Genomic DNA, 24,938 nt, shown 5'->3' on the forward strand with positions numbered 1-24,938 from the left:
ACTCCAATTTAAAAAAAAGACTGTAAAAACTTTATATGATGACGAATGGTAGCTGGTCTTACTGTGGTAATCATTTCATAATGTATAAAAATATTGAATCACTATGCTGTACACCCAAAACAATATCCTAGTGCATGTTAATTATTACTCTTTAAAAAACAAAACCAAAAAAAACACCTGTTTTCCCGGTGGTAGAAGTTCCCCTTCCCGTACACCTCCAATCCTCATATTATTTTCAATCTTCAAGACAGCAGTCAACTAAGAGTATAAAAAAGATGGAGCCAGACAGGATTTACAAAAGTAACCTGTATTCCAGCCAAAATATCTTTAAAAAGAAATCCCTTCTAAAGGGGGGGACAAACTACATAAGACACAATACACTTAAAATATGTATTGAAATTACAAATCAAACTTTTCCATATGATTCCAAAGTACAAAACACAACATTAAAAGGCATTCAAACAGCTCTTTTATACATCACAGTGTTAGTGGCACAAAACGTACTGACATTTCAAAAACACAAACCAAACTTGTTTTTGTTTTTTTGTTTTTACCACCACTTGTCAAATACATAATGTATACATGTGCATGACTCATTCATGCATATTTTTATACAAGATTAAAATACACCCATGGTAAGGTGAGCATGGAATGAAGGAAAGGTCGGGTACCTACCCCTCCCTGAAGGCTGCTGGAATCTCGGAAGACAGGATTGTGCAAACCAAGGACGGGGAGACCACGGGCTTTACACACCCAAACGGCAGCCTCTCCTGGTTAGGATGCATCCGTCATTCTGCTTTAATGCAGCCACTTCTTTCCAGCAGGCATTTTTGACAATACCAGTCATAACTCTTTATTGTGTTTACTTTCATAAGGGCTTGGGTTAATGATAAGGAATAAACAAGCTTTGGTATGTTTTAAAGAGACCTTCAGGAAGCTTTATACATGCAAAATGTTTTCCCTTGATGATTTTACTGTGATTTATATACACATACCGGGGTATTTATTAATCAACGAGAATCTGAGAAATATACAAAAAACCCACCCTGGTTCTTTCCAATCCTCTCAGTTTTAAAGACAACCAAGGGAAAATGCTCTCTTCTAATTTGCGAAATGACCTTTAACATTTGTAACATAGGAAAGATAAAAATCATCTTGGAGTAATTTTTGCATATCTGATACTCCCTTTCCCCCCGGGAACTGGCCTGGTTGCTAAACCGGTTGTGTGCAATAATATGCTGTAAAGAGAATTTGTTCCCCTTTAAAAAGATGCCAGAGGTGGCAGATATTGGTCCCTCAGTCCCCTGGAGGTGGAGCAGACACTGGTCTGGACAGCCATGCGTGCAGTCAAAGGCTCTGCGCATGCTCAGGTCCTAGGTTGGTCTCTGCCCCGTGAACATCTACAGAGACGCCTCTGAAGGCGCTGGTCCCCTGTGATGATGGCGAGCTCGGCCGGCCGGGCTGAAGGATGCAGGGCAGGGTCAGGCTCAGAGACCAGGCACGGCCGGGGAAACCTCACAGCGTTGTCAGTTACCAAAGGGACTCAGGTAACCCCACCCGGACAGGGGCAGGCTCAGCTGTGGGCTGTCTCCGTGCCCTTCCACCCCTCCTCCCCAGATTTAAAGGCCTCTAAATGAATAAACAGATGTGTGCTTCCAGAGAGTCAGCAGGAAAACCACCTGTAAAAGTGTCATTTTTAATGAAGACCACCTCCTAAGCATCGAATCCCCAGGTTTTACTGGGAGGGGATGGAAAGGTCAAAACCCAAACCGCGGGCCACCTTCCCACATCCTGTTTACATCTGACATCAAGCCTGGTTCATACTGCATCCCCACAAACTATGGGATGGCGTTCCTCCCTGAAAGAAAAGGAGTCAGATGGGGGCGACGCGAGTCTATGTAAGGATCTCAGTGCGATCTCGCTGGTATCTTTCTAGGGAATAGACAGTTTTAGGTTTTTTTTTTTTTTTTCCTTTTTTTTGCGGTACGCGGGCCTCTCACTGTTGTGGTCTCTCCCGTTGCGGAGCACAGGTTCCGGACGCACAGACTCAGCGGCCATGGCTCACGGGCCCAGCCGCTCCGCGGCATGTGGGACCCTTCTGGACCGGGGCACGAACCCGTGTCCCCTGAATCAGCAGGCGGACTCTCAACCACTGCGCCACCAGGGAAGCCCCAGTTTTAGTTTTGTTTTTACTGAATCAGACTGAGCACTCTGAGGCATGCTTGATGCAAAAACTCGGAGTAAGTAGGTGCTACTTTGGCCCCGGCCTGCCCCAGAATCTCCGGTGTTCCCTACCTGGGTCAAACCATGTGCTATGAGCAGAGGTAAAGGCACAGGGATGGTTGATGCTCTGGATGTGCACGATTTGCCCACGGACTCTTCTAGGAGAGACAAGACAGCCCGACTCGCTAGGAATAAAGGGACCTGAGCGCTGATCCAGGGAATGCAACCTTTCCAAAGCCTCTGGTTCCCACCCCAAAGGAGGGGGTACTACTGTATGGACCTCTGTATGCAATGGGCAGTAGCGAGCACAGGCAGGATGACCTGGGATGATGAAGGCCTGCTCCGTGGACCACTGGACATGGGCCACGAGCCTGCTGTATTCCATACGAATTTTAAAGCGCACTCACAAATCATGATGCCGTCTCATGCCTGGGCCACCAGCCTCATCTTCAGGCCTCCTGGAGTTGTCACTCTCCAGAAAAGCCATTCTACCTCCAGGGCCGATCAAAACATCTCAAGCTACAGAGACCTGGTGCCCAGGCTTCATCCAAAAAGATGGTCCCAGACATGTTCTTATTGTTACTGAGTTTTCAAATTGCAATTATAAGGAGGATTTTTTGCATGTAATTTTGACACAGACTGGGTTCCTAAATGGCTTCGGTTTCAAAAAGAAAATCAATACTAGAGAGGAAGAGTGAGGTGAGCCTGTTTCTCCGAACTGATGAAACGTTAAGAAGTAAAGACATTTCTCTATGGGAAGGCAAAGCAGGACCTGAGACAGGTACACAAATGCAGAAGTCAAGGATATAAAACACCACCACACTTTACAAATGTGCTTGCCACAAGCAAACATCTGAGATAAAAGTCAGGTTTCGTTTTCATTTTACTCCCTTGTGGAATGCTTAGTAAGTTTTAAAAAAGTTCCACCACGATGAATCTACAACATTTGCCTTTCTACTATGTCTAAAAGTCCCAAGTTGGATGCAATCAGTTTGCTCTTTAAAAGCCATTATTAAAGTCAACTTTCTGTAAAGAACACACTGTCCAAAGGCAATTGATGGAGTTCCGTGTGTCTTACTGATCCGGGCATCCTGCTGCCATGATAATCAACACACACAGCCTGTAAAAGACCAATCAAAATGACTAAGTGAAATGGAAGATTTTTTTCAGCAGGGTAAGCAACAGGAATTGGAACTAAGATGATTTCTCCAAATTAACTTAGTCATTACAAAAACTGTGAACATCCGGAAGCTTCTCCCCCAGCCCCTGGGAGTCCCCCAGCCCTGATAGGAGGGCCCCCTTCTAGGCATCGATGTCACTATTTGCTTGGTTTTGTCTGCTTGAGGAGACTGAGGCTACGGCCAAACCACAGGGATTCTCAGCAGAACTATTTCCAAGTAAAACATTTGGTTTCTGAAGACATGAAAAAATATTTACCGATACTTGGGTGAAAAGAGAGGAGCCCTGTGAGCTGAGCTGAATCACTAGAGAGAGAAAAACAAAAGGCAAACCTAAGGATGAACATGTCCTTTCAAATGCATCAGTGTTTTCAAAGAAATGCAATGATACAGGAAACATGTTGATAACAGTACACAGCTTACAGCATCCAAAAAGTCTCCACAAGTTTCAAGAAAAACACAAAGAGCGCATAAGGCTTTCTAAATCTCCTGAAAAGTGGCCGAGCCAGAAAGGTCATTTAACCATAACTTCTTAAAATGCACATTTCAAGAAAAGGCATAGGATGGTTTCAATGCACCTTGTTGATTTTTCACTACTCATTTGGAAAAAAAAAACACCTTCTATAAAGGATTTTACTAAATGCCATTAGTAATAAAAAGAGTTGTCATAAAGAGAGTGCTTTTCTCAATCAGAACACTTGGATTCTGTCTGAAGTGAGATGCGATCCTTAAAAGACTTCTTCTCTCAGCAACGTGGCGCCAGCTTGAAGCCAAGGAGGAGACGGACAACATTTCTGCGAGAGAAGGTCTCCTAAGCAACACCAGATGTTCCTAGTCTACCACCACCTGGTGGTCCATACAGCAGCTCCCTCGTCAAGTCTGCAGAGACAGCCTCTGTGGGACGTGCCCCACCCATGCCAGCCTTGCCTCCCCCACGCCGGGGTGACTGCACCTGGGGCCTCTGCCAACGATCTGATATCAGTCCCTGAAATCACGGCATCCGGCGTGACACTGTGAAGCTCAATGGGGCACATAAGGCAAGAAACATGTTTAGTGAGAGGGGGACGGCGGGGTGGGGATGGGAGAGAACCACACTTTCCGGAGGTGGGGTCTTGTTCCAGCATCACGCCTTCCTCTAGGTGGGTAGGGGGTCGTCGTCGCCTTTACTGCACTTGCACTTGCAGCAAAGTACAAACGGAGTGGCCAGAAGCAGGAAAGGCGAGGCCACCAAGAGCAGAAGCCCAAATCCAGCAAAAATGCCCACAACCTGCAAGAAGGAAACGGAGGAGCAGAGGGTAAGTCGGCTGATCTGTAGGTTCGAGAGCTAAAGTGTAGACCACACAGCCGTCCACGCATCCATCATCCACCCACCTCTATCCACCCACCTATCCATCCATCCATCCATCTGTATCCATCCATCCATCCGTCTGTCCATCCATCCATCCACCCACCTCTATCCACCCACCTATCCATCCATCCATCCATCCGTCTGTCCACCTATCCATCCACCCACCTCTATCCACCCATCTATCCATCCATCCATTCATCCATGCATCCATCATCCACCCACCTATCCATCCATCCATCCATCTGTATCCACCCATCCATCTACCCATCCATCCATCCACCCACCTCTATCCACCCATCTATCCATCCATCCATTCATCCATGCATCCATCATCCACCCACCTATATCCACCCACCTATCCATCCATCCAACCATCTGTATCCATCCATCCATCCATCTGTCCACCCATCCATCCACCCACCTCTATCCACCCATCTATCCATCCATCCATTCATCCATGCATCCATCATCCACCCACCTATATCCATCCACCTATCCATCTATCCATCCATCTATTATACACACAACATCCACCCATCTTTCCATACATCTTTCATCTCTCCATCTACTCGCCCATCCACCCATGCATGCTTCCCTCATCTACCACCTTTATCATCCATCCATTCATCCATCAATCCATTTATTCATCCACTCATCATCCATCCATCATCCGTCTATCCAGCATCCACTCACCTATCCATCCATCCATCTATCCATATTTCCTTCCCTTCACTTCCTTCCTTTCACTCCACCTTCCCTTTTTCCCTTTTTTCTTCCTTTCCCTTCTCTTCCCTTCCCTCCTTCCATCTAAATACCCAAACATCCATCCAATTATACATCCAGTTAACCAACAAGCTTCCTCTGAGCCAAATGCTGTATTAGGTGCGGCAAACACAGAGGCACATTAGATCTTGGCTCTCAAGGACCACCCAGTCTGGTGGAAAGAGACCATGACTACAACTGATAATAATACATTTTACAAAAACTGCCATTGGGTTCCAGGGTGTAAAGGGAGCCCAGGAGCCAGACCCCTACATTAGCCAGGGGCAGCAGACTTTGCATGCAATGGGAAATGGTTGAGATTATAAGGATTATGAGGATGTGGGTGGTAAACAAAAATGAGTGGGATAAGGCATTCCAGGTGGGAGAACAGAAAGGCACAGGCATGGTGCATTAGGGAGTGACCAAACCTGTGTTATTCCTGGAGTTTAAAACCCAACATTTACTGCTACGAATTTTGATTTTTTAAAAAAACATATGTTTACCCCTAGGTATGAGTAAATGCCGAAGGAAATAAACCTCAAATGTAGACATACTGTCATTCAAATCAGGCAATGAGGCTGGACAAAGAAGCAAGGGGGGTTGTTCTTTAACTGGTCCCCTCCACCAGCTGCTAGAGCCCAGAATCGGAATCCGAAGGTGGAGTTCGTCCGCCACCTAGTGTTCAGAGCGATAAATACATGAACACCCTGGGCTCACGGTTCTAATCCTGATTCGGTGTGTTCACCTCTCTGGGCTTCAGTTTTCTCAATTATAAAATAAGCAGATGAAGTAAAAGATCTCCAAGAGCTAGTATCAGCTCTGAAGTATGATGCTACGCTGCAGCATCACAGCAGTGTGAATGAAAGTACACCCTTAGATTTTGCTGGAAAATCATCTCACACACGCGCGCACACACACACACACACACACACACACATGTTGTTTCTAAATGAGATTGTGCTTATGCTAAGAATTTGTGTTTTCTGCCAACTGGCTGAGTCCATTTGTCTGAACATAATGTCAACGGTGGAATTACGCGGTGTGGATTCAGATCATGCTCTGTTAAAATCACGCACACAGATATTTCAGAACACATAAAACCCCCCAGGAAGGCGTCACTGATCTGCAGGGCACCTTGAATAACCTCAACCACCTGGGACACTTTCTCAGTCTCTAGGGAGCCAGGGACTCTTGCACCAATAACACACCAAAGTCCTTCACCAAATGCTCACATTCTTGGTCAATAAGACACCATCTTCATTTTCACTCAGGCTATCTTGTCTCTTTCTTTGCATGCCACTGAACAAGCGATGTTACCCAGTGGGTCCCAGCTGGTGATGAGAGGATACAGATATTGTCAGAGGGAAGTCGGCCAACAATAAAGAATGAGACAGGAAGCAAACACCTCACAACAAAAATAATCACTTCGTGAGCATCTTACAAGTACGTGTCAGGCAGAAACGATATACTGTAGGAAGACAGGATGAAGAAGGAATCACGGTGAAATGAGAATCATTCATACGGCAAACCCTGATTTAAAGGAGTGGCTAACCGGTCAGACAGCTTCTCCAGAGGTACACTCATTCAGAGCAGAACACAGTTTGTGCGACCGTCGTAAGCCCCTGTGCACAGCCTGGTGGCACTGCCTTAACAAACGTCTAATATGTGTTTACAGGATGAACGAGTTCAATGGAATCTAGTAGCTTCTGAATCCTCTCCGCCCAGAGAGTTCTGTGACAAAACCACTCCAGGGCTTGGGAACACTAACCCAAGTCAAAGAGATGGTGAGATGAACGGGACACATTTAATTCACTGAAACTTGGCATTGGACACAGCCCGGGTGTCTGTCGCGCCTAGGTCTGAATGCCCAGAGGCCGGGCCACTGGCCGAGGGCTGCTCTGGGGTATGTGGGGGCTGCTCCCATGTCTCCTTCCAGTTCTCCATCCAATGGCATCACCTTGGCAACTGGAAACAGCCATCCTGGGGGTGCTGACGCCACAGAAAGCGACCAACCCTACAAAGTCGGCCTGCCCCCTGTCATCCATGGCCAGCTGTTGAATATTCTCACTGCGCTGGCCCTGTGTGTGTTTTGAGGCGGGGGACGGATGAGCTAAGGGGGCCGGTGGCAGCTGCGTCGTTTACATGGAACGTTTACCGACTGCTCCCACCGCAGTCTTCCTCGCCCCACCACAGAGCCCCTCTTTTCTCTGCTTCATGAATATTTGCCGTTCTGGATTGGATAGAGCGCGAGAGGGTTATAGGGTCTGCTTTTGTCCTCTGAGAGAATGGGTTCTCCTGTTGGGAGGAGGAGGTGGACACAAATAATGAAAAACTTCTGCCCCAAAACAGAGTCAGGACACTGAAAACAGCCCCAGGAGAGGCGGCAGGTCCCGCAGGGGTCAGGCAGGTGGAGATGGGGACCTGATAAGGGAGAGACGGGAAGCTGTCTCTGAGGATGGGACCGCCAAGCTGCTGTCTGCAGGAGAAGGACCCCAGCAGGGAACGTGAGGACGGTTCCCCGTGCAGTGAGCCTGGGAGTAGCGTTCGGGGAGCAGGAAGGAGGTGATGTGGCCGGAGTGAAGGGGTTCTGGGGGGAGTGGGATCCCTGGGGGCCGCCCAGGTCTTTTGTTCAGAAGATACGGAAGCTGGGGGTGCACTTCCCGCAATGAGGGAGACCTGGAGAAGGAGGCGATCTTGAGGGAAAATCTAAACTTCTGTTCACGCCTGTTCTAGCTGAAATGTACCGTTAGACGTCCAAGTGGAGACGGCTGGCAGCCAGGTAGGCACGAAGCTGGGAGTTCGATGGGGCTGCCAGGATGGAAACTGAAGTGAGGCAGACATAGCCTTGCAGTCCCGGGGGGCCGTGGGCTCTAGGAATGCACACAGAGGGCTGACACGACGTCCCCTCCCTGCCGTGGTCACAAGCGCTGGTCCCACCTCCCTATAAACGTAGAATAATGAAACCACGGTTGACCCTGGATAATAATCCAGTCCAATTTTCTCATTTCACCAATGCAAAATCTATGGCCAAAGAGTGATTCCAAAGGCCCCAGTACTTAAGACAGAGAGGACTGGGCGTCTAGTTCAAGTACAAGACACAACGTGTGTGTATTTTCCTGAGCGTAGTGAAAAATACCCTCAGAACAGGTCACTGTGCGAGGCCCCTGCCCTGTAGCCCGGCCTCAGGGTCTGAGTGAGGACACCTCCACCATGTGTGAACACAGACATCAGCAATCAGCCGCGTGTGAAATGCCACCCTCGGGCTAAAAGCGAGCTCTCTCTTTACAGCGAGATGGGTCTCCTGCTCAGAAGAAAAGGAAGAGCCAGTGTGGGTGAGACTCCCCCTTGTCAGGTGCTGGCCTCCTAAGGAAGAAGATTTACTTGACTGAGAAAGAAATGCCGCCCTTGTCTCTTACGCATGATGGCTGATTGCTGGAACCGCACTGGGAAAGGCAAGGGGCGCCTCACAAGCGTGTTTCCAGAGATGTTCGGGAGGGCAGGTGGAAGGCCTGGGCCGTGACCCCTCAGTGTGGTCAGGGAAGGGGGCAGCATTAGGACGTGCAGAGCTGGGCATGGACAAGACAGGGAGAGAGAGGGGATGGGGAGGAGGACCAGGAGGACAGCGGGGCCGCAGCAGGGCCAGGGAGAGGGACACAGCGCCGCTGGGGGGCTTCCGTCCCGAAGGCCAGTGAGTGACGAGGAGAAAGCGGGGTGGGGCTGCAGAGAGAGACCCAGAGTCGGGCCATGGAATGGGGGCCTGCCCACCGTCCCAGAGCACCTGGACATCAGCGCCTACTACGACTTCCGGGCGCTAGGGAGACACTGAATGCAATTTTCCGGAGTAAATTGATGGAAGATAATCAAGCCTGCATTTCTGCTTAAGAGACTTGGTGAGCAATGCAAAGTGAAACGCCACTCGCGGATAATTGACGAAGCAGACGATGGACATGCCCTGAGCCAGAAGCCCGTTTGAGGGGTAAGGGAATGGAGGCCACCAGTCGGATGGAAAGCCTGGAGACTCACAGGGGAAATGAGGACTTTCTCAGCTTCCACGTGGATGCTTTACCTCTAAAAGCAAATTACAAGAGTGAAAGTTCCTTTCAGTAATGGAGATGCTGTATCTCGTGCTGGGAGGTGGTGCTAACTAAGAAAACTGAAGGCTTATGAGCGAATTGGTCTTAGGATTGTACACGAATGTCTGCTCTGGGTGGGGCTCTTCCACTGCACACCATGTCCCTCGCTAATTCCCAAGCCTCTGGCCTTTTTTCCTGGTTTATATGTCACACACTTTGCTAGTTTTCATGACTCCCTTACTTTCCTTTTGACACTGTTCACTCATATTTTATTGTTTACCCCAAATCCAGTACTAACGTGTGGACATCTGTCTACAGCCCTGCGTGTCTCTAGGGTTCCTCACACCCCAAGGAAGAGACCCCTGCACCCCAAGTGCCTTTGTTCAATTCCACCAGCACCGAGAGGGGCCTGAGATCGGGGGGGCTTCCTTTGTCCATGTGGCTCCAGGGGTGACTCAGAGCTGGCACTCAGCAGGTGCCCCTGGCAGGTGCCGACCCACGACGCTGAGAGAGGCTGGTGGGAGGTGCCCCCAGGCTCCTTCCTCAACAACAGGGGAGGCTACGGACCCCCGTCCAGGCTTCTGCATTTCTCAAGGGCCTGTTCTCTAAATGACCATTACCAGGAACTGCAACTGTTCCAGGACCCCAGGAACACGAGACTCACTCCGGAGCATAAGCAGGCACGAGGGATGAGGTGTGAGCGCCCAGCCCAGCCTTGTTATTGGACAGGGTGACACGGTCTCCACAGCTCTCACGCTCTCCTGGGAAGCTTGCCATGCTCTAAGGGATCTCAGGCCACATGGAGAGACAGCTCCTTATGTAGAAAGAGGGCCTTTACAGAGGGAATCAAGTTAAAATGTCATTACCAGGATGGGCCCTGACCCATTACGACTGCTGTCTTCATCCAAAGGGAAGTTTGGACGCAGGGACAGATGAGCACAGAGAAGGATGAAGTACTGGAGAGGCGCACCTGGGAGCTAGGCCTGCAGGGAACCACCAGGGGCCGGAAGAGGCAGGCGGGGCCCTCCTACAGGTTTCCGAGGGAGCCCTGCCCACACCTCGACTCCAGACTCCTGGCCTCTAGAACCGCGAGGGAGTCTATTTGTGTTGTTCGGGGTGCTGTTTTTACACAGCAGAGGTGGAGGGGCGAGCACTGGAGCTGGCCACACTGGCCAGGAGGACGAAATAAAACACAGCGAAAATCCACTCTCCACGCCGAGGTCGGCAGACTGGCCCTCGGGCCAGATCTGGTCCACAGTCCGTTTTGTTTAGTTTGGTTCTTACTACTTTATGGAGCTATAACTCACATACCTCGCGACTCACCTATTTAATGCACAGTTTGATGGGTTTTAGTGCACTCAGAATTGTGCAACCTTTGCCACAGTCAATGCTACCACCTGATTGTTTAAAGCGTTTTCCTGGAATGCAGCCACGGGCCTTCGTTGACATACTGTCTGCGGCAGCTGCTTCCCTACCAGGCAGAGCTGATAGTTGCAACAGAGACCTTATGGCCTGCAAAGCCAGGACCGTCTACTGTCCGGCTGCCTGTGGACTCATCAGCCCTGCCATGTGTTCTGCAGTGAGGATCACTGAAGAAGCACACTTACGGGGGGGTCTCCTTCTATTCCCACAAAACTGCCTGTGTCTCGGTTCCTGCATCTCCCAGACCGCCTGCTTCAAGGCTGTGCTGAGAAATGCCGACAATGTGGTAATGGTTGGAGCCCATCAAGGCTCTTCCCCGCACCCAGGAGCTGGCGCACACCTGAGTCCTGCCTGCAGCTCCCCTCGGTGGGCTCCCCCCGCGCCCAGAGCGCACCCCGAAGTTCGCACCTCAGCCTGCAAAGCCCATGGGGTCAACTCTGATCATCTCTGACCACTGCTGCCTCCTGCTGTCCCCATGGACCTTTATGCCATAGTTCCACCCATCAGCCCATCTCCGTCCCCCCTGCCTGCACTGTCCCCTCTGCCTTGTCCCACCTACTCTCATGGCCAGCTCCCCAAAACTCAGTGCTCAGTCATAAGCAACGCCTCCAACAAGCCTTCCCAGCCACACCATCTCAAAGACCCCTCCACAATCACACCTCCCCTATAGCTGAATTCACATCATATATATACACAGTATCTGTCCCTACATGGAATGTGGGTTCCATCAGAGAAGGACGCATCTATCTTATTCACTGCAGTATTCCCAGCTCCTAGAATACTGCCAGGCACACAACAGGAAATAAATATGTGTTGAAAGTATGAATAACTGCACCAGCTGCACAGACATCACCACCTAGGGACCTTTCCATTCTTTCCCTCTTACCCTTCTCTGTGACTAATTTGCTCACCTGGGAGCCTCTATGGAAAGCTCTTCCATTAAAGGCCATGCAAGGATTGACTAAGCACAGTGGGTCATTACCAAGGTCAAGAGTAGGTGCAAGCAATCGAAAGCCTGAGGTTGAAGAATCATCATGGGCAAAGTGTGGTGCATATTTATTCCAGGCCTACTGAAAGCATAATCTTAGTCCAGGAAAAATGCAGGCAGGAACCCCATTTACTAGCTGTTTTTCTATATAACAGACCTTTGACCAACTGGCAAGTCTCCTGGAAACCCCACACACGTGTACACACACACACTCTCTCCCCATCTCCCCCCAGAGGTCAGAGTTCGAGGTGAGCGGCCTCCTACCTGTGTCCGATGCCAGATGACAGATGCCCTGGAATGACCCAGCTTGTTCCTGCAGGGCCCTTTATCATAATGGATCAGAAGGAAGTCATCCTGAGAAGGAAGGGAAAGAACAGGGGTGGGTGGGACAGTCCTCTCTGTTCAGTGAATGAGTCCTGCCTGGTCCCAATTTCTTTTTTTTAAGCTCTAATTGGGGATGTGAGAGAACGAGGATGACAGCAGAGGAAGAACATACACCCAGAGGGGGCTGCTGCCACCCCAGGTCCCTGTGAGTCCCCAGGCCCTCCGTCCTCCGTGGAGCGTCCCCGACAGACTGCTCATGGGCCACTAGAGGGAGCCCTGCTCCAGCTTCGGTCTCTGCCGCAGCCTGGCACCCAGCCCCCACCCCACCCCACTCCCCACCCCTCGGGCTCAGGGACTCTGCTGATGCAGGACTTCTGAACAAGTAGGTCAGAGCCCCCTGCTGCCCCACGAGCTGCCCCCAGCCCTGGCTGTGCTTTACGCCCCACGAGTCTCTGCCTGTGCATCTTCCCGCCGCCCTGGCAGGATTATTCTAGGATGCAACGACTTCCTTTACGTCTGGTCCATCCTCCTCGCCCTGAAAGTGCTTCCTCTCAGCTCAGACCAAGAAAATGTTCTCAGTACTCAGGAGGAGACCCACCCTCCACCTAACAGTTCCTCAGACTGTCTAGAAGTGAGAGAGAGCTCGAGGGAACGTCCTGCCCACCCCGCCACCTCCAGGCATCCTCACACCCCACCTCCAGCTCCAATCACCTTCCCCTGAGACAATCTTCACCAGACCGTCAGGTTCTTGGAGCCAGGACCCTGAGCTGATGTCAGCCTCTGTCACCACATCCCCGGCTCGGTGCACGGCCCCCAAACCTCAGCAAGCAGTGACCGAGGTACAGGAGTGCGTTTTCTTGGACAAAACCCTCTGCTTCTCCATGTAGAGGAGGTGCCATTTTCTCTCCTATTGTCCATAAAAAGGACCAGCTCAGTAAACAGAACAAAACAGAGGCTGATGCTGTTTGTTCACTTAACGGAGGCTGTAAACAGAGCCTCTTTTTGAGAAAAGGGGAAATAAGCACAAGGCCCAGCGTGTCTGAGACGGGAAGTCAGTCCTGCGAGGGCCGGGCAGAGCCGGTGGCGGTGGTGTCCTTTGGCCCTTAGCGGCCCCGCTGGGTGGTCCTCCCAGGGAGCCCCCCTTCTCACCCTGAGAGCCGCCAGCCTCCAGTCTGGTGATTTTATAGGTCGGCCTTGTGGAGCCGGAACACAGGCTGGAGCATCAGGAAATCCTGGCTTTTGGGGAGTTGTAGCGAGGGCCCAGACTGCCACCCCCCGACTCACCCCCTGTCCTAAACCCTCATCTGTCCAAGGAAGCACAGGCGTGGATGAACACACGCCTCTTCTGGCTGGAGCTTGTCCTCTCTGGGGCCATTTCTGATGACTTCTGTCCACGGAGACCCTCTGTTCCTCGAACTCCTAATTCTGTGTTCTTTCACCCACACACCACGGAGATTAACCTCCCACTTTAAGCCTCATTTTCCCAGGCTGTCTCTCACAGCCTTGCTCTGTAGACGCCTAACAGCCTTTGGATTTGTTTTCTGAAACGCAAGCTGAGCTGCTCTGCGTGACCCAGTTGAAAAGTCTTCAGGGCTCTCGCCTGGCAAAGCTGGACAAACCCTGCTGCACGTTACAGTCCCCGGGGCCGCCTGGGGAACCGCGGATCCTGACTCCGGGTCGGGGGTGGGGGTGGGGGGGTACCCAGGTCACAGATGCCCCACGTGGCCCTCATCAAGCTGCTGTTGGACCAGTGCTTGGGGGGCTCTAGCCCCCGTGCCAGAGGTCCAGCTCTAGCTCAGCACGGAGACCTGGTCACATTCCCCGCCTCGGCCTGACACAGACCACGCACAGCCCACATCCTTCCTGACCACGTCCTGTCCTCTGGAGGTGACCCGTCTCCCACATTCTGCCCTCTGCCTGGTCAGCTAACTCTCCATAGCTGTGCCCACACCCCACTCCCACCCCAGGCCCAGTGACCTGCCCCGGAGGGGCTGCTGGGGACTCCACACCAGCCATCTTGTAGCACTGCTCACGAGGACCTGGTGCTACTAGGGGCTTCTCAGTCGGGAGGTCAGCAGCCCCTCAAGGTCACGGATTTTGCCAGCGACGTCCTGGCAGCCCAGGCCTCCACGCGGAGTTGAGTTGCCAACACTCAGGGCATGCTTCCTGAGCAAAACAAAAGCCTTCTCCCTAACAAAAGCACTCCGAGATGCTTTTACAATATAAAAGTGATTTCATTGTGACTTTAAGTTCCTGGATTAAGCCCTTGGGTATACCCACCGCAGGGCCTGCCAGGAACCTAGGTGCGTGGTGAGAGTGAACGTTTCCCTTACATTGTTCAGAGGAGCCTCATCAAGCTTCTGGGTGGAAGCAGAAACAATGGTGCTGGCGAAGGAGAGCACGGTGGACCAGATGCCCGCAGATAACAATGAATTCCTCAGAGCGGCTCCACCACGGAAGGTTTGAGACTCCCTGTCCTACTCTGGCTGACAGGGACTGGTCGTACCCAAGCTGTTGGGTCTTAGGGTCTGAAAGATCAGAGAATGGATGCCGAGTCCATTCCTCATTCCTTCGGTGCTTTGGGGAAAGATGGTTAACCTTCCTGGACTGCTTCTTAAAGTCAGGAAATAATCATTCCACCTCTCACAGAAGGAGTGCCCGTAGGAAACAACAGAGCTGTGTAGCCCAAGTCACAGATAGGCTCACCTTCAGCCCACATAAGCATCACTTCATAAACGGGGACCATTTACCACCACCTCCAAAAACGATAGAAGGCGAGCGGGTCCCTTCTGTCTGTAAGCGGTGAATGTTGGGCCTGCAGGGGCAGCAGAGAAGCAGTGCGGTCCTGGGCCTCACGGGTGAGCGCGGGGCCTGGCGGGGGCAGGGGAGAGGACGAGGATGGAAGGAATCACCCTAAGATGACCGATAACTCCGGGAGGGGTACGTGCCCAGGAGCCGGTGCTCGGAGAGGAAAATTCCCGAGAGGAGGGAATGGGGACGTGTAAGCCCCTCCTCCGTCTCAGAAGCTCTGCTGCTTCCAGACACACGTTCACACACTTGCCCTAAATCACGGCTACTGTCCTTGATTGACCGCTGCAGAGTCGACCCCCTGTCCTCAGGGTCTGTTTTCTGTGGTCACAGGGTCACTTTTCAGCAGCTCATCATCTACAGAGGAAAACAGGCCAACCTTGGCCCCGAGGACCCTGACTTTCAAGCAGGAAATTGCCCTGTGCTGCCTCTGTCCCTGGTCCGTGCAGAGCCAGGACACAACGGGGCCGCTGGCCGGCGGGGACTGTGCTTTAGAGCCGAGTCAGACGGACATACAGACGGAAAGAGAGGGTGTCTCTCCAGAGATCAGAGCAGAGAGAGAACAGCCTTGGGCTCAAAGGGGACAGACCTCGGGGAGGTCCAGGTAGCAGTGGAGGTCACAGCAGAAGCAATGCTCCCTCTGGAAATCTGTGTCTGTCCATTTCTAATACTTCCCCCAAAAAGTCTACCAGGAGATTTGATAACATGAGGTTAAAACTGGCATTTCATTTCCTTTCCCCTTTAGGAAAAGTTGATAAGGAATTGCAAATTGCAGGCCAGACTTTAGATAATATAACATAATTTAATAATCAGTTTGCAAAAAAAAAAGAAATACAGTAAAATGCAAATTACATATATATATTATGTATAATACAGGGAGACTATATATAGCCTATATATGATATATAGAGACCATATATTTAGACTATATATATAATTATATATATGATATATAAAGAAACTATACACATAAAGCCTCTGAAGGCCCTAAAGACTTTATACTGCTTCAGACGTCATTCTGAACAGCAGAGACAGCGCAGGGTACACTGGGGAGATGGTGGCCGTATGAGGCCAGAAACTTCCATTCTGCCAGACGGCAGAGGGTCTGTATGTTCTTCTGCCCTGCAGGTGACACGAGCGTCACTAAAGTAACTGCCCCGCGCCCAGCATCCGCGGTCCCCTGCCTCCATCATCCTTGCTATTCTGGGAATGGCCCCTGCTATGGACTGTTTGCCTTCCCCAAAATTCCTGTGTTGAAGCCCTGACCTGCAGTGGGATGGTGTTTGGAGGTGGGGCTGCTGGGAGGTGTTTAGGTTCAGAGGAGGTCATGAGGCTGCGGCCCTGTGACGGGATTCATGTCCTTATAGGAAGAGGAAGAGAGTCCAGAGCTCCCTCTCTCTGCCAGGTGAGGCCACAGCGAAGGCGGCCATCTGTACACCAGAAAGAGGGTCCAGAACCTGATGACACCGGCGCTGATCTCAGATGTTCAGCATCCAGCACGGAGAGATCAACGTCTGTGGTTTCAGCTCCCCTATGTAGGGAGACGCTGAGATCCTACCCACCCCTTTAACACCCAGGCTGAACCCCAGCCTGGGCTGACCCTTCACTCCCAGAGCTCCTGCACAAACTCCCATCTTTTGATACCACTGCATCCAGGGAGCTCATACTACCAAAAATATGCACAGAGTGAGGGCTTCCCTGGTGGCGCAGTGGTTGGGAGTCTGCCTGCCGATGCAGGGGACACGGGTTCGTGCCCCAGTCGGGGTAGATCCCATATGCCGCGGAGCGGCTGGGCCCGTGAGCCATGGCCGCTGAGCCTGCGCGTCCGGAGCCTGTGCTCCGCGACGGGAGAGGCCACAGCAGTAAGAGGCCCGCGTACCGCAAAAGAAAAAAAAAAAAAAAAAAAAAAAGACCGAAAAAAATATGCACAGAGAAAACGCCTGACAGTGTAACTTCAGTGAAGCAGCTGGCGCACGCCTGCGGCTTCAGCCTGACCCACAAAGCCCCCGCCGCGTACTCACATCCAGGGACTCGAGGCAGTACCAGCAGAAGGCGTGCTTGCAGTTCTTACACATCATCTGTGCGCACCCCTCATCCCGCTCGATGTAGACCTTGCACTTGGGGCAGCGTTTGATGGGCGCGTCGTCCTCCTCCAGTTGGAAAGTGGAGCTGCTGAGGGAGAAGCTGCATCAGGGCTGTGCTCAGAGGGCCAGAGGGCCGGGAGACACCTGCCAGCACAGGTTAACCCTGGAAGCACTAGCTCACCTAGAGGCACTGAGGTCACCTGTGAAATATGTTGAAACCAAAGAGACTCGAACTCTGGAAAACAATCACCAAAAAACTGTGAAGCAGGGCTTCCCTGGTGGCGCAGCGGTTGAGAGTCCTCCTGCCGATGCAGGGGACACGGGTTCGTGCCCCGGTCCGGGAAGATCCCACATGCCGCGGAGCGGCTGGGCCCGTGAGCCATGGCCGCTGAGCCTGCGCGTCCGGAGCCTGTGCTCTGCAACGGGAGAGGCCAGGGCAGTGAGAGGCCCGCGTACCGCAAAAAAAAACAAAAACAAACAAACAAAAAAACTGTGAAGCAGCCAGCTTGACTTAGGGAAAAGAAAGAGCAAGATCAGCACATGTCTGAATTTAGATGTGCACAGACAAAGCAAAGAAAATAGGGCAAAAGGCTTACAATGGAGGTCTCTGAATAATGGGATTATGGTCAAATTTTATGTCCTTATTCATATAATTGTATGCTTTCCTAAGGGTTGATAACACATGGTATGCTCTTTGCCATTATCAGAAAAAAAAACATATTAAAACACACACACACACACACACACACACTAATCGCTTATTAAGATCTACTTGGCTTGTCTGTACAAAATTGTTTTCCTGAGAGGTCTGAGCAGGCCCGCAGGGGTGAGCATGGTGGCATTTAAGCCTGGGGTCAAGTGCAGCTCTTCTGCACACAGGCTGGGTGGCAACCTCTCTGAGGCCCAGCCTTCTGGTCAGTGTGAGTGTGACAGATGGGGTTACGCAAGTGTGAAGGGCACAGGGCAGTGCAGGCCTGTGTGACGTGCCCAGTAAACGGCAGCAATGATTCTATGCTGCTCATAAAAAGACAGCCTAGGTATCTTTTTAGGTTGACTGTAGAACGATGTCCATCCCATGCTATTCATCTTAAAAGACAGCTAAAAATGTGGAATCATCTGGAAAAAGAAGCTGTCAAGGGCAGTTATCACTGATTATGGGGCACGTACTGTTTGAACTCACTGAAGCTACTCAACGTCACCAGGAGAAAAATGATTTCCCATTGGGATGAGCAGCCTTTTCAGAGCCTAAAGCATTCATGAGTATAAATTCACTACAAGAGAGCAAATTCTGGCATCCTGAGTAAGTTCTTTTTTTTTTTTTTTTTTTTTTTTCCGGAACACGGGCCTCTCACTGTTGCAGCCTCTCCCATTGCGGAGCACAGGCTCCGGACACGCAGGCTCATTGGTCATGGCTCACGGGCCCAGCCGCTCCACGGCATGAGGGATCTTCCCGGACCGGGGCACGAACCTGTGTCCCCTGCATCAGCAGGTGGACTCTCAACCACTGCGCCACCAGGGAAGCCCAATCCTGAGTAAATTCTGGCTGAAGGATCTTCCACAAGCATCATAGTGAATGCCAGCCTTAATTATGTCATCACTTTACACGGTTGTCTGAGGTTAAGTGAGCTTCCAAACAATTGCAGTCTCAGGGTTTTCCTAAGCTCGAGGCTCCTACACCGTGGGGCACGTGTTCCACCTTAATAGGTTCTTGTTTCGTTCACTAGTACAAGGTGACCAGGTAAGACGACCTGGAAGGAAGCAGTATGTCCTCGTAGTCAGGGGGTCTGGAGACAGACATGCAAGCCCTGGCTGGGCTGTGTACATACTATCAGTCTGCACGTTGCAGACATGAGGCAAACTGCATCCGCCTCAGAGTGGGTGATGAAGATGTAAAGAGTTTCTCTGTGCTGAGCACATAGAACCCAGCACGTGTATAGTAATCACTCAATAAATGCTAGTTGTTAGTAATACTATTACTGAAAGATAATACACCTGTAGCTCAAATTCATCTCTAATTTAACAGCAAACTGCAGACCAGCCTGGCCGCACAGAATGTGATTTACAATGAAGCAGGGCTGTCATAACATGTGCAGGTGCCTCCATGGGGACGGGCAGGGACCAGCCATGCACAGATGCTAGCTGCCTCCTTCTGGAATGAGCTTGATTTCTAACAAAGGCCAAAAGTCAGGAGGTACCAAGTCCCATGATTAAGGTTGACTATCAGGTTAGAAAACATTGTTTTGGTTTGAAAGCCAGGTGTGACCTTAAAATAATGAAACCAATTCTCTCATGTGACTCATAAACTAATTTTGAACGAAATGCCATGAACAGAGGCCACGTTCGTGGAGAGCACCTCTCAGGGAGACTTTTCAAGCGGAAACAGTTAAAATATGTAAGTTCTGGTGCATTGCGGCATGGAAATTATATGGTATGGACAAAAGTTTTCAAACATTTTCTGGTACCTGAATTATATTTAAAATGATTATTAGTAACAACTACTACTATACACTCAAACTTGTGAAGGCAGGTAGGAGTCTTTTGACAGTTTCATCACAATTTACGTGGTCTAATGTCTTTAAGGGGCAAACACACAACATAAATGAGTGGGGCTCGTCAGGTGGTGGGTGGGAATGGGGGTTAAAGGAAGATTTAACTTAAAGGAAAAAAAGTCTGTTATATGAAAATAACCGAGTGTGTCCTCAGTTATAAATGGTAGTTGACAGTCAGCCCAGGGACCAGGGAGACAAGAGGGAGTGGTGAGGACTGTGGCAAAGTAAAGATGCCAGAAACCCCAGATAAAAAGGGGTTGCTGCCCAGCTCCAGACACCTGTCTCCTGGTGGGGATGTAGTTCCATGTGGCTGGATAAGCCAGAAAGTCAGATTTTTTTGGTAAAATCTGTTTTATATATTTTCACAAAATGAGATTTGTGAGTTCTTATTCAAATTGCCCTTGTGTCAGTTTCTTAGGTTGCATAACCTGATTTTTTTTTCATTTTGTTTGTTCTTGTTCTTTCTAAGGTATATCACGGATGATTTAATATACACGTACGTCGCGCCATCGTGACATGATTGCAGTCTTTGGGCGATGACCTCCATAAGACCAGAACACCACAGATGAAGAAATACTAAGTCGTCAGGCACCCACCACCCACCACCCTCCACCTTAAGAAGGTTTTATGGACCCCTTCTCCATCCCTCCCGAGAGCAGGACACCGGCTCTTCCTGACTCCGGGTTTTGCTGGTCCTTGGAAGGGAGGAGCCCCTCACTCACTAAGCAGGGCCTTCTCTTAAACAGTCACCCGACTGCTTCACGAGGGCACAGCCCCGCCTGCCCTCTACCTGCCTCTTCCCCAGCCCGGAAATCCAGCTCTCCTGGTTATGTGTAATCTGTCACACTCGCAGTGTGGCTCTTCTCGCAAAATTATGAAGGATCAAGACCCTAAGTATAAGCTAAGTGATCGTTCTAGTGTTTCGGCGCCTGCTGTATGCCGAGATTTGGGGTGACAACGCCCAAACACACACAAGAGCTCAGCCTACTGGAGGGACTGGTCACATCAACAGATGAACTAACAGCCAACAGGGCTGGTGTTCTCATCAATGCAGACAATCTCCATGGGGAACACAGAGGGTGGGTCTCCAGCCCTGCCCTGGGAACTGGGAAGCTTGACAAAAGAGGGGACATGAGCCATGTCCTCGAGGGTGGCAAGGAGTCCCCAGGGAGAGCAGGAGGGTGGAGAAGGGACATTCCAGGCACAGTGCAGAGGTGCAGGCGGCAGGGGACAGGGGTGTGTCCGGCGTCGCCACGAGGGTCCCTGGGCAGGTCGAGCTGTGGGGAGAGGGGTGGGGGCGGCAGATGGGGACAGAGGAAGACAGGCTGGTGACACCTTCGGGTGGATGGTGAGATTTACTCCACCAGGAAGTGGCCTCAACCGGCGCTGGGCCATCTCTACCTGATTGAACCAGATGCCACTGCAGATACTGGAGGACAAAACAGCTGAATACTATCAGTTTCTATGCTTCAGGCTACTAAATTTCAAGGTACACAGAGTGATGCTGTGGTGTCCACCTGGCCGTCCCGGCTGAGGGTCTGGCGGGGGACAGGAGGGCAAAACCGCTATAGTGGTTTACCGCATCCTTCCTGCCAAGGCCCCCATTTCAGGCACATGTGGCCCCCTTGGCCTCAAGCACCAGGAGCCTGTATTTGGCGATCCTTCTGGTGTTTCTAACCACTGCCCCCCTCTTTTCTGCTCCTGCACCCCCATTTAGGATCATCTGCAGCACAGTGGCGTCTTGGCAAAACTTCAGGTATCACAGGACTTAAGACCCTGCATAGTAACTGACTGTTCATACGTTTGCCTTCCTGGATGGGCAGAGTGTATGCTGTTTCTTATGCAACTTTATATTTCCAGAGGCTGGCACAGTGCCAGGCACATAATCAGTTCTCAAAAATTAATAATAAACAAATCCAGGTCTGAATGAGACCCAAGAGAAGAGCATACGTGGAGACTGACCGGGGTGCAGCCCTGTCCTCCCCAGAGGCACATTGAGGGAGAAGCCTGATTCCTTCTCCCAGCCTGCAGTCTGTGCCCCGAGCGTACCTGGTCTCCCCGGGAAGGAAGGTGATGGGCATGGTCTCCGGGCAGCCCTGGCCAGGGTGCCAGCTGGCTTTGCAGGCGGAGCAGAATTCCGTGTCGCAGGCTTTGCACTGTACCAGCTGCGGGGTCTGCAGCCCCATCTCCTGGAGCTGGCACACAGCCTGGCAGGTGGACGCTGGGCACCAAGTCCGACAGGGGTCCAGGAGCACCTCTGGCACAGGGAATAAAAACGGGCAAGTCAAACTCCGCAGGACCAAGGATCTGGCGGGGCTTCGGACTGATGGACACGGACTTCACATATTTAAGGGAGAAAAGGAAATCAAGGTCAGACATAACATCCCCTTCACGATCCGGGACCCATCTGGCTCTACCTCCCCGCCCCAGCCACCCCCCACTTCCAACTCCACTCACGTGGGGCACAGCAGATCCCCAACTACCCCCAGAGTCCTCGTGGCTCAGGAGCCCCTACACCCTGGAAGCCTCGTGGTCCAGGGGCCACCTCCTGCTCTCTGCCCGCCTGCCCTGGGACATAGCTTCGTGCGGTCAGGCCTGTCCTCCAGGCTCGTAGCCTCACAACCTAGCCCTGTGTGGGGCGTGCATCGGGCATCCCAAAATATTGGTTAAGGATGGAAGGAAAAGAGGGAAGGGAGATGGCTGATTCTTCTTCTCACCAAAGGTCAGACCTCTGACTTATGACTGTCTCCCTCCCAAATTCAAATCTAAGCCCTGAGCTAAGGCCTGTATGAAATTCACTCTTCAACAGCTGGCTTTCCCTCTGAAGTGGAGCCCACGTCACTAAGAAGCCTGATTTGATGAAATCAGTCAGGAAGTGGATTTTGAAAAACAACACCACAACCGTCCCATTCCTTCACATCTGCTTTCATATCTCGGATTTCTTTAAATAACGGTCCCGAGCTGTCCTTCACGTGAGCCTGGTTACTGGTTCCTTGGACCCTTTGTCCAGTGTGACTGGACTCTCAATGCAGGCCAGCGGGAGGGAGAGCTGGGCAGGAACCCACACGGATGCTGATGCAAGGCCAAAACGCCGCGAGGGAGGCCAAAGGATTCCAGGGTGTGTTCAAAGGCCTCCAAGTCAGCCACTGAGGGCCGCTCTTGAGAAGGAATGGACTGCATTGTGCTGGGAACTTGGAAGCAGTGGAAGGCGCTTGCAGGCTTCTCGGCCACGTGACCAGCGATGGCCAGGGTGGGTGGGTTCACCCACATCAGAGACAGGATTTGTAGGCACTGGGACCTCCAACAGGCTGGGGCTGTCATGAGCTGCAGGCGCCCGGGCCTCACCTCAACAGGCCACCCGTGTGTTTGCCATGCTCCCCAATCAAATGTGGATTCAGCCCACCATGAATGAGCTCCTGTCAGGTACAACTGGACTAAAACCCATCTCACCATCCAATCCAGGGGCTAACAGTAAGTATTTCAGTCTTTGAGGGCCATGAGGTCTCCATCCAACTCCTCAGCTCTGCTGTGGTAGCACAAAGGCATCTGTGTCGATCCGTAAATGAGTGTCCTAATAAAACTTGATTTATAACCCCAAGCCAGGGGCCGTACTAATTTGACCCACTGGCCATGGCTGGCCGACTCCTAATCTAATCTAACTTTTTTAAAAAGGTGAATTAATCAACAGCACAAAAGTATCAAATTGGTAGGCCTGGCAGAAGCTTTAGAAGACTTACTAATACAAAGGAACACCTGCATTCAGGAAAATGTGATACTTTTTAATTGTTTTTCTTTATAATAAGGTAAAATCTTCCTGATGCCCCTAATAGTGTGTGAAGGAGTAAAATTCGCTCTTGTCACGATGAGCTGAGAGTGCTGGCTTTTCTAAGACTGTCTCTGGCTGTCCAATCCGAGGTGGTGGTTTTCTGGGAAAACGCACGTGTGTGGGGCAGTGGCCTGCAGGACCCTGGGCTGAGGAGGCAGGAAGAAGGCAGAGGAAGAGATGCAGAGGCGGCCTGGGGCACCAGGGGAGACACCAACGGCCGCTGCCCCAGGGTCCTGTGCCTTTTAGCAGGCGGCCCTCCTCCTCCACCATCTGGAATTTCTCTAAGAGCTCTGCCTCCAGTGCTGGTGTGCTGGTGGGTGAGCCAGGGTTTGCCGCACCTACATCACGGGGCCCCTATGTGCCCGGCCCCGAGGGCAGTGCTGCGGGATGTGCGCGCTCAGCCTGCCAACAGCAGAACACAAGCAGGTATGTCCTTAGCGGGGTCTGTTTCCCTGCCAACTTGACAAGGTGTTTAGTGCTGTTGCCCCTAAAGGGACAACACTATCCAGTTTAGACCCTTCCGGTTCCCACCACTCCCTGCTTCTGCTCTGAGGAGGCTGTGACATCAGGAGGGGACCAGCAGAATCTCTGCCTGCGTCTCACGGCAGAGCGCCATCTTCCGTCCACTCCTCTTAGACGGCACGCGTGGCTGCCGGCGGGGGGGAGGGGAGGCCTTTTCATGAAAGGCCCAATTACATCATGCAGCGCACAGCAGAGGAGACCTAGTTAGGGTTTCCATGGTAACGACTTCAACTGTGCGACCTGTGTCCTTATGGCACCGCCCATCCCTATGGGAGAGACTCCCTGTGGGAGACGTAGAGGGCAAACACTCTGCCCCACGGGTCTGCTAGCTCAGAACACCCTTCCGTCGTGCTGCCGGCACACATGCCCCTATGGGCACAGCCTGGGCTCCTCTCTCAGACGTCTATTAGAATTCTACATCGTCACCCTGCTGCTGGAGTCTGCCAGCTGGATGTACAAGATGGGATGCAATCAACAGGAAAATCCACACCAGGCAACAGCAGAGGTTTTCTTTCCAGGATGTGTATATACATACATATCTATGTCTGTCTATCTATCTATATAGTACATATATATCTTATACTATACATTAGATACATTATATCATATGATATAACTATTATAAATACTGTATCTAATATTTATATATACACGTATTTGTGTATATTTTCACACAAGGCAAGCAGTGTATTTTCTGGCACACTAGAAGAAACTCATCTTCACTCCCATCTCCCAAAGGTACATTCATAATAGATTAATGAAGCAGTTCCCTAATAGCTCTACTTATCAAAAAGCCCAAGACTCTTTTAAAAGATGTTTTTCTTTCCTTTT

The 24,938-nt window shown here is 51.1% G+C and overlaps 1 protein-coding gene across 1 annotated transcript in view; it reads right to left on the minus strand.

Moving 5' to 3' along the window:
* Positions 1-4,481: 4,481 nt before the first annotated feature.
* The window catches only part of RNF144A (ring finger protein 144A), a 35,805-nt gene continuing 15,348 nt past the window's right edge, over positions 4,482-24,938 (minus strand). The window contains exons 4-7 of the mRNA XM_079721143.1: positions 21,809-22,016; positions 17,148-17,295; positions 12,259-12,348; positions 4,482-4,668 (exon numbers count right to left, since the gene is read on the minus strand). Coding sequence (XP_079577269.1) covers positions 4,537-4,668; positions 12,259-12,348; positions 17,148-17,295; positions 21,809-22,016 — 578 coding nt within the window. The 3' untranslated portion in view covers positions 4,482-4,536. The remainder of the gene's footprint in view (positions 4,669-12,258; positions 12,349-17,147; positions 17,296-21,808; positions 22,017-24,938) is intronic.

This window comes from Hyperoodon ampullatus (assembly GCF_949752795.1).
Source record: "Hyperoodon ampullatus genome assembly, chromosome: 15".
NCBI classification, from domain to species: domain Eukaryota; kingdom Metazoa; phylum Chordata; class Mammalia; order Artiodactyla; family Ziphiidae; genus Hyperoodon; species Hyperoodon ampullatus.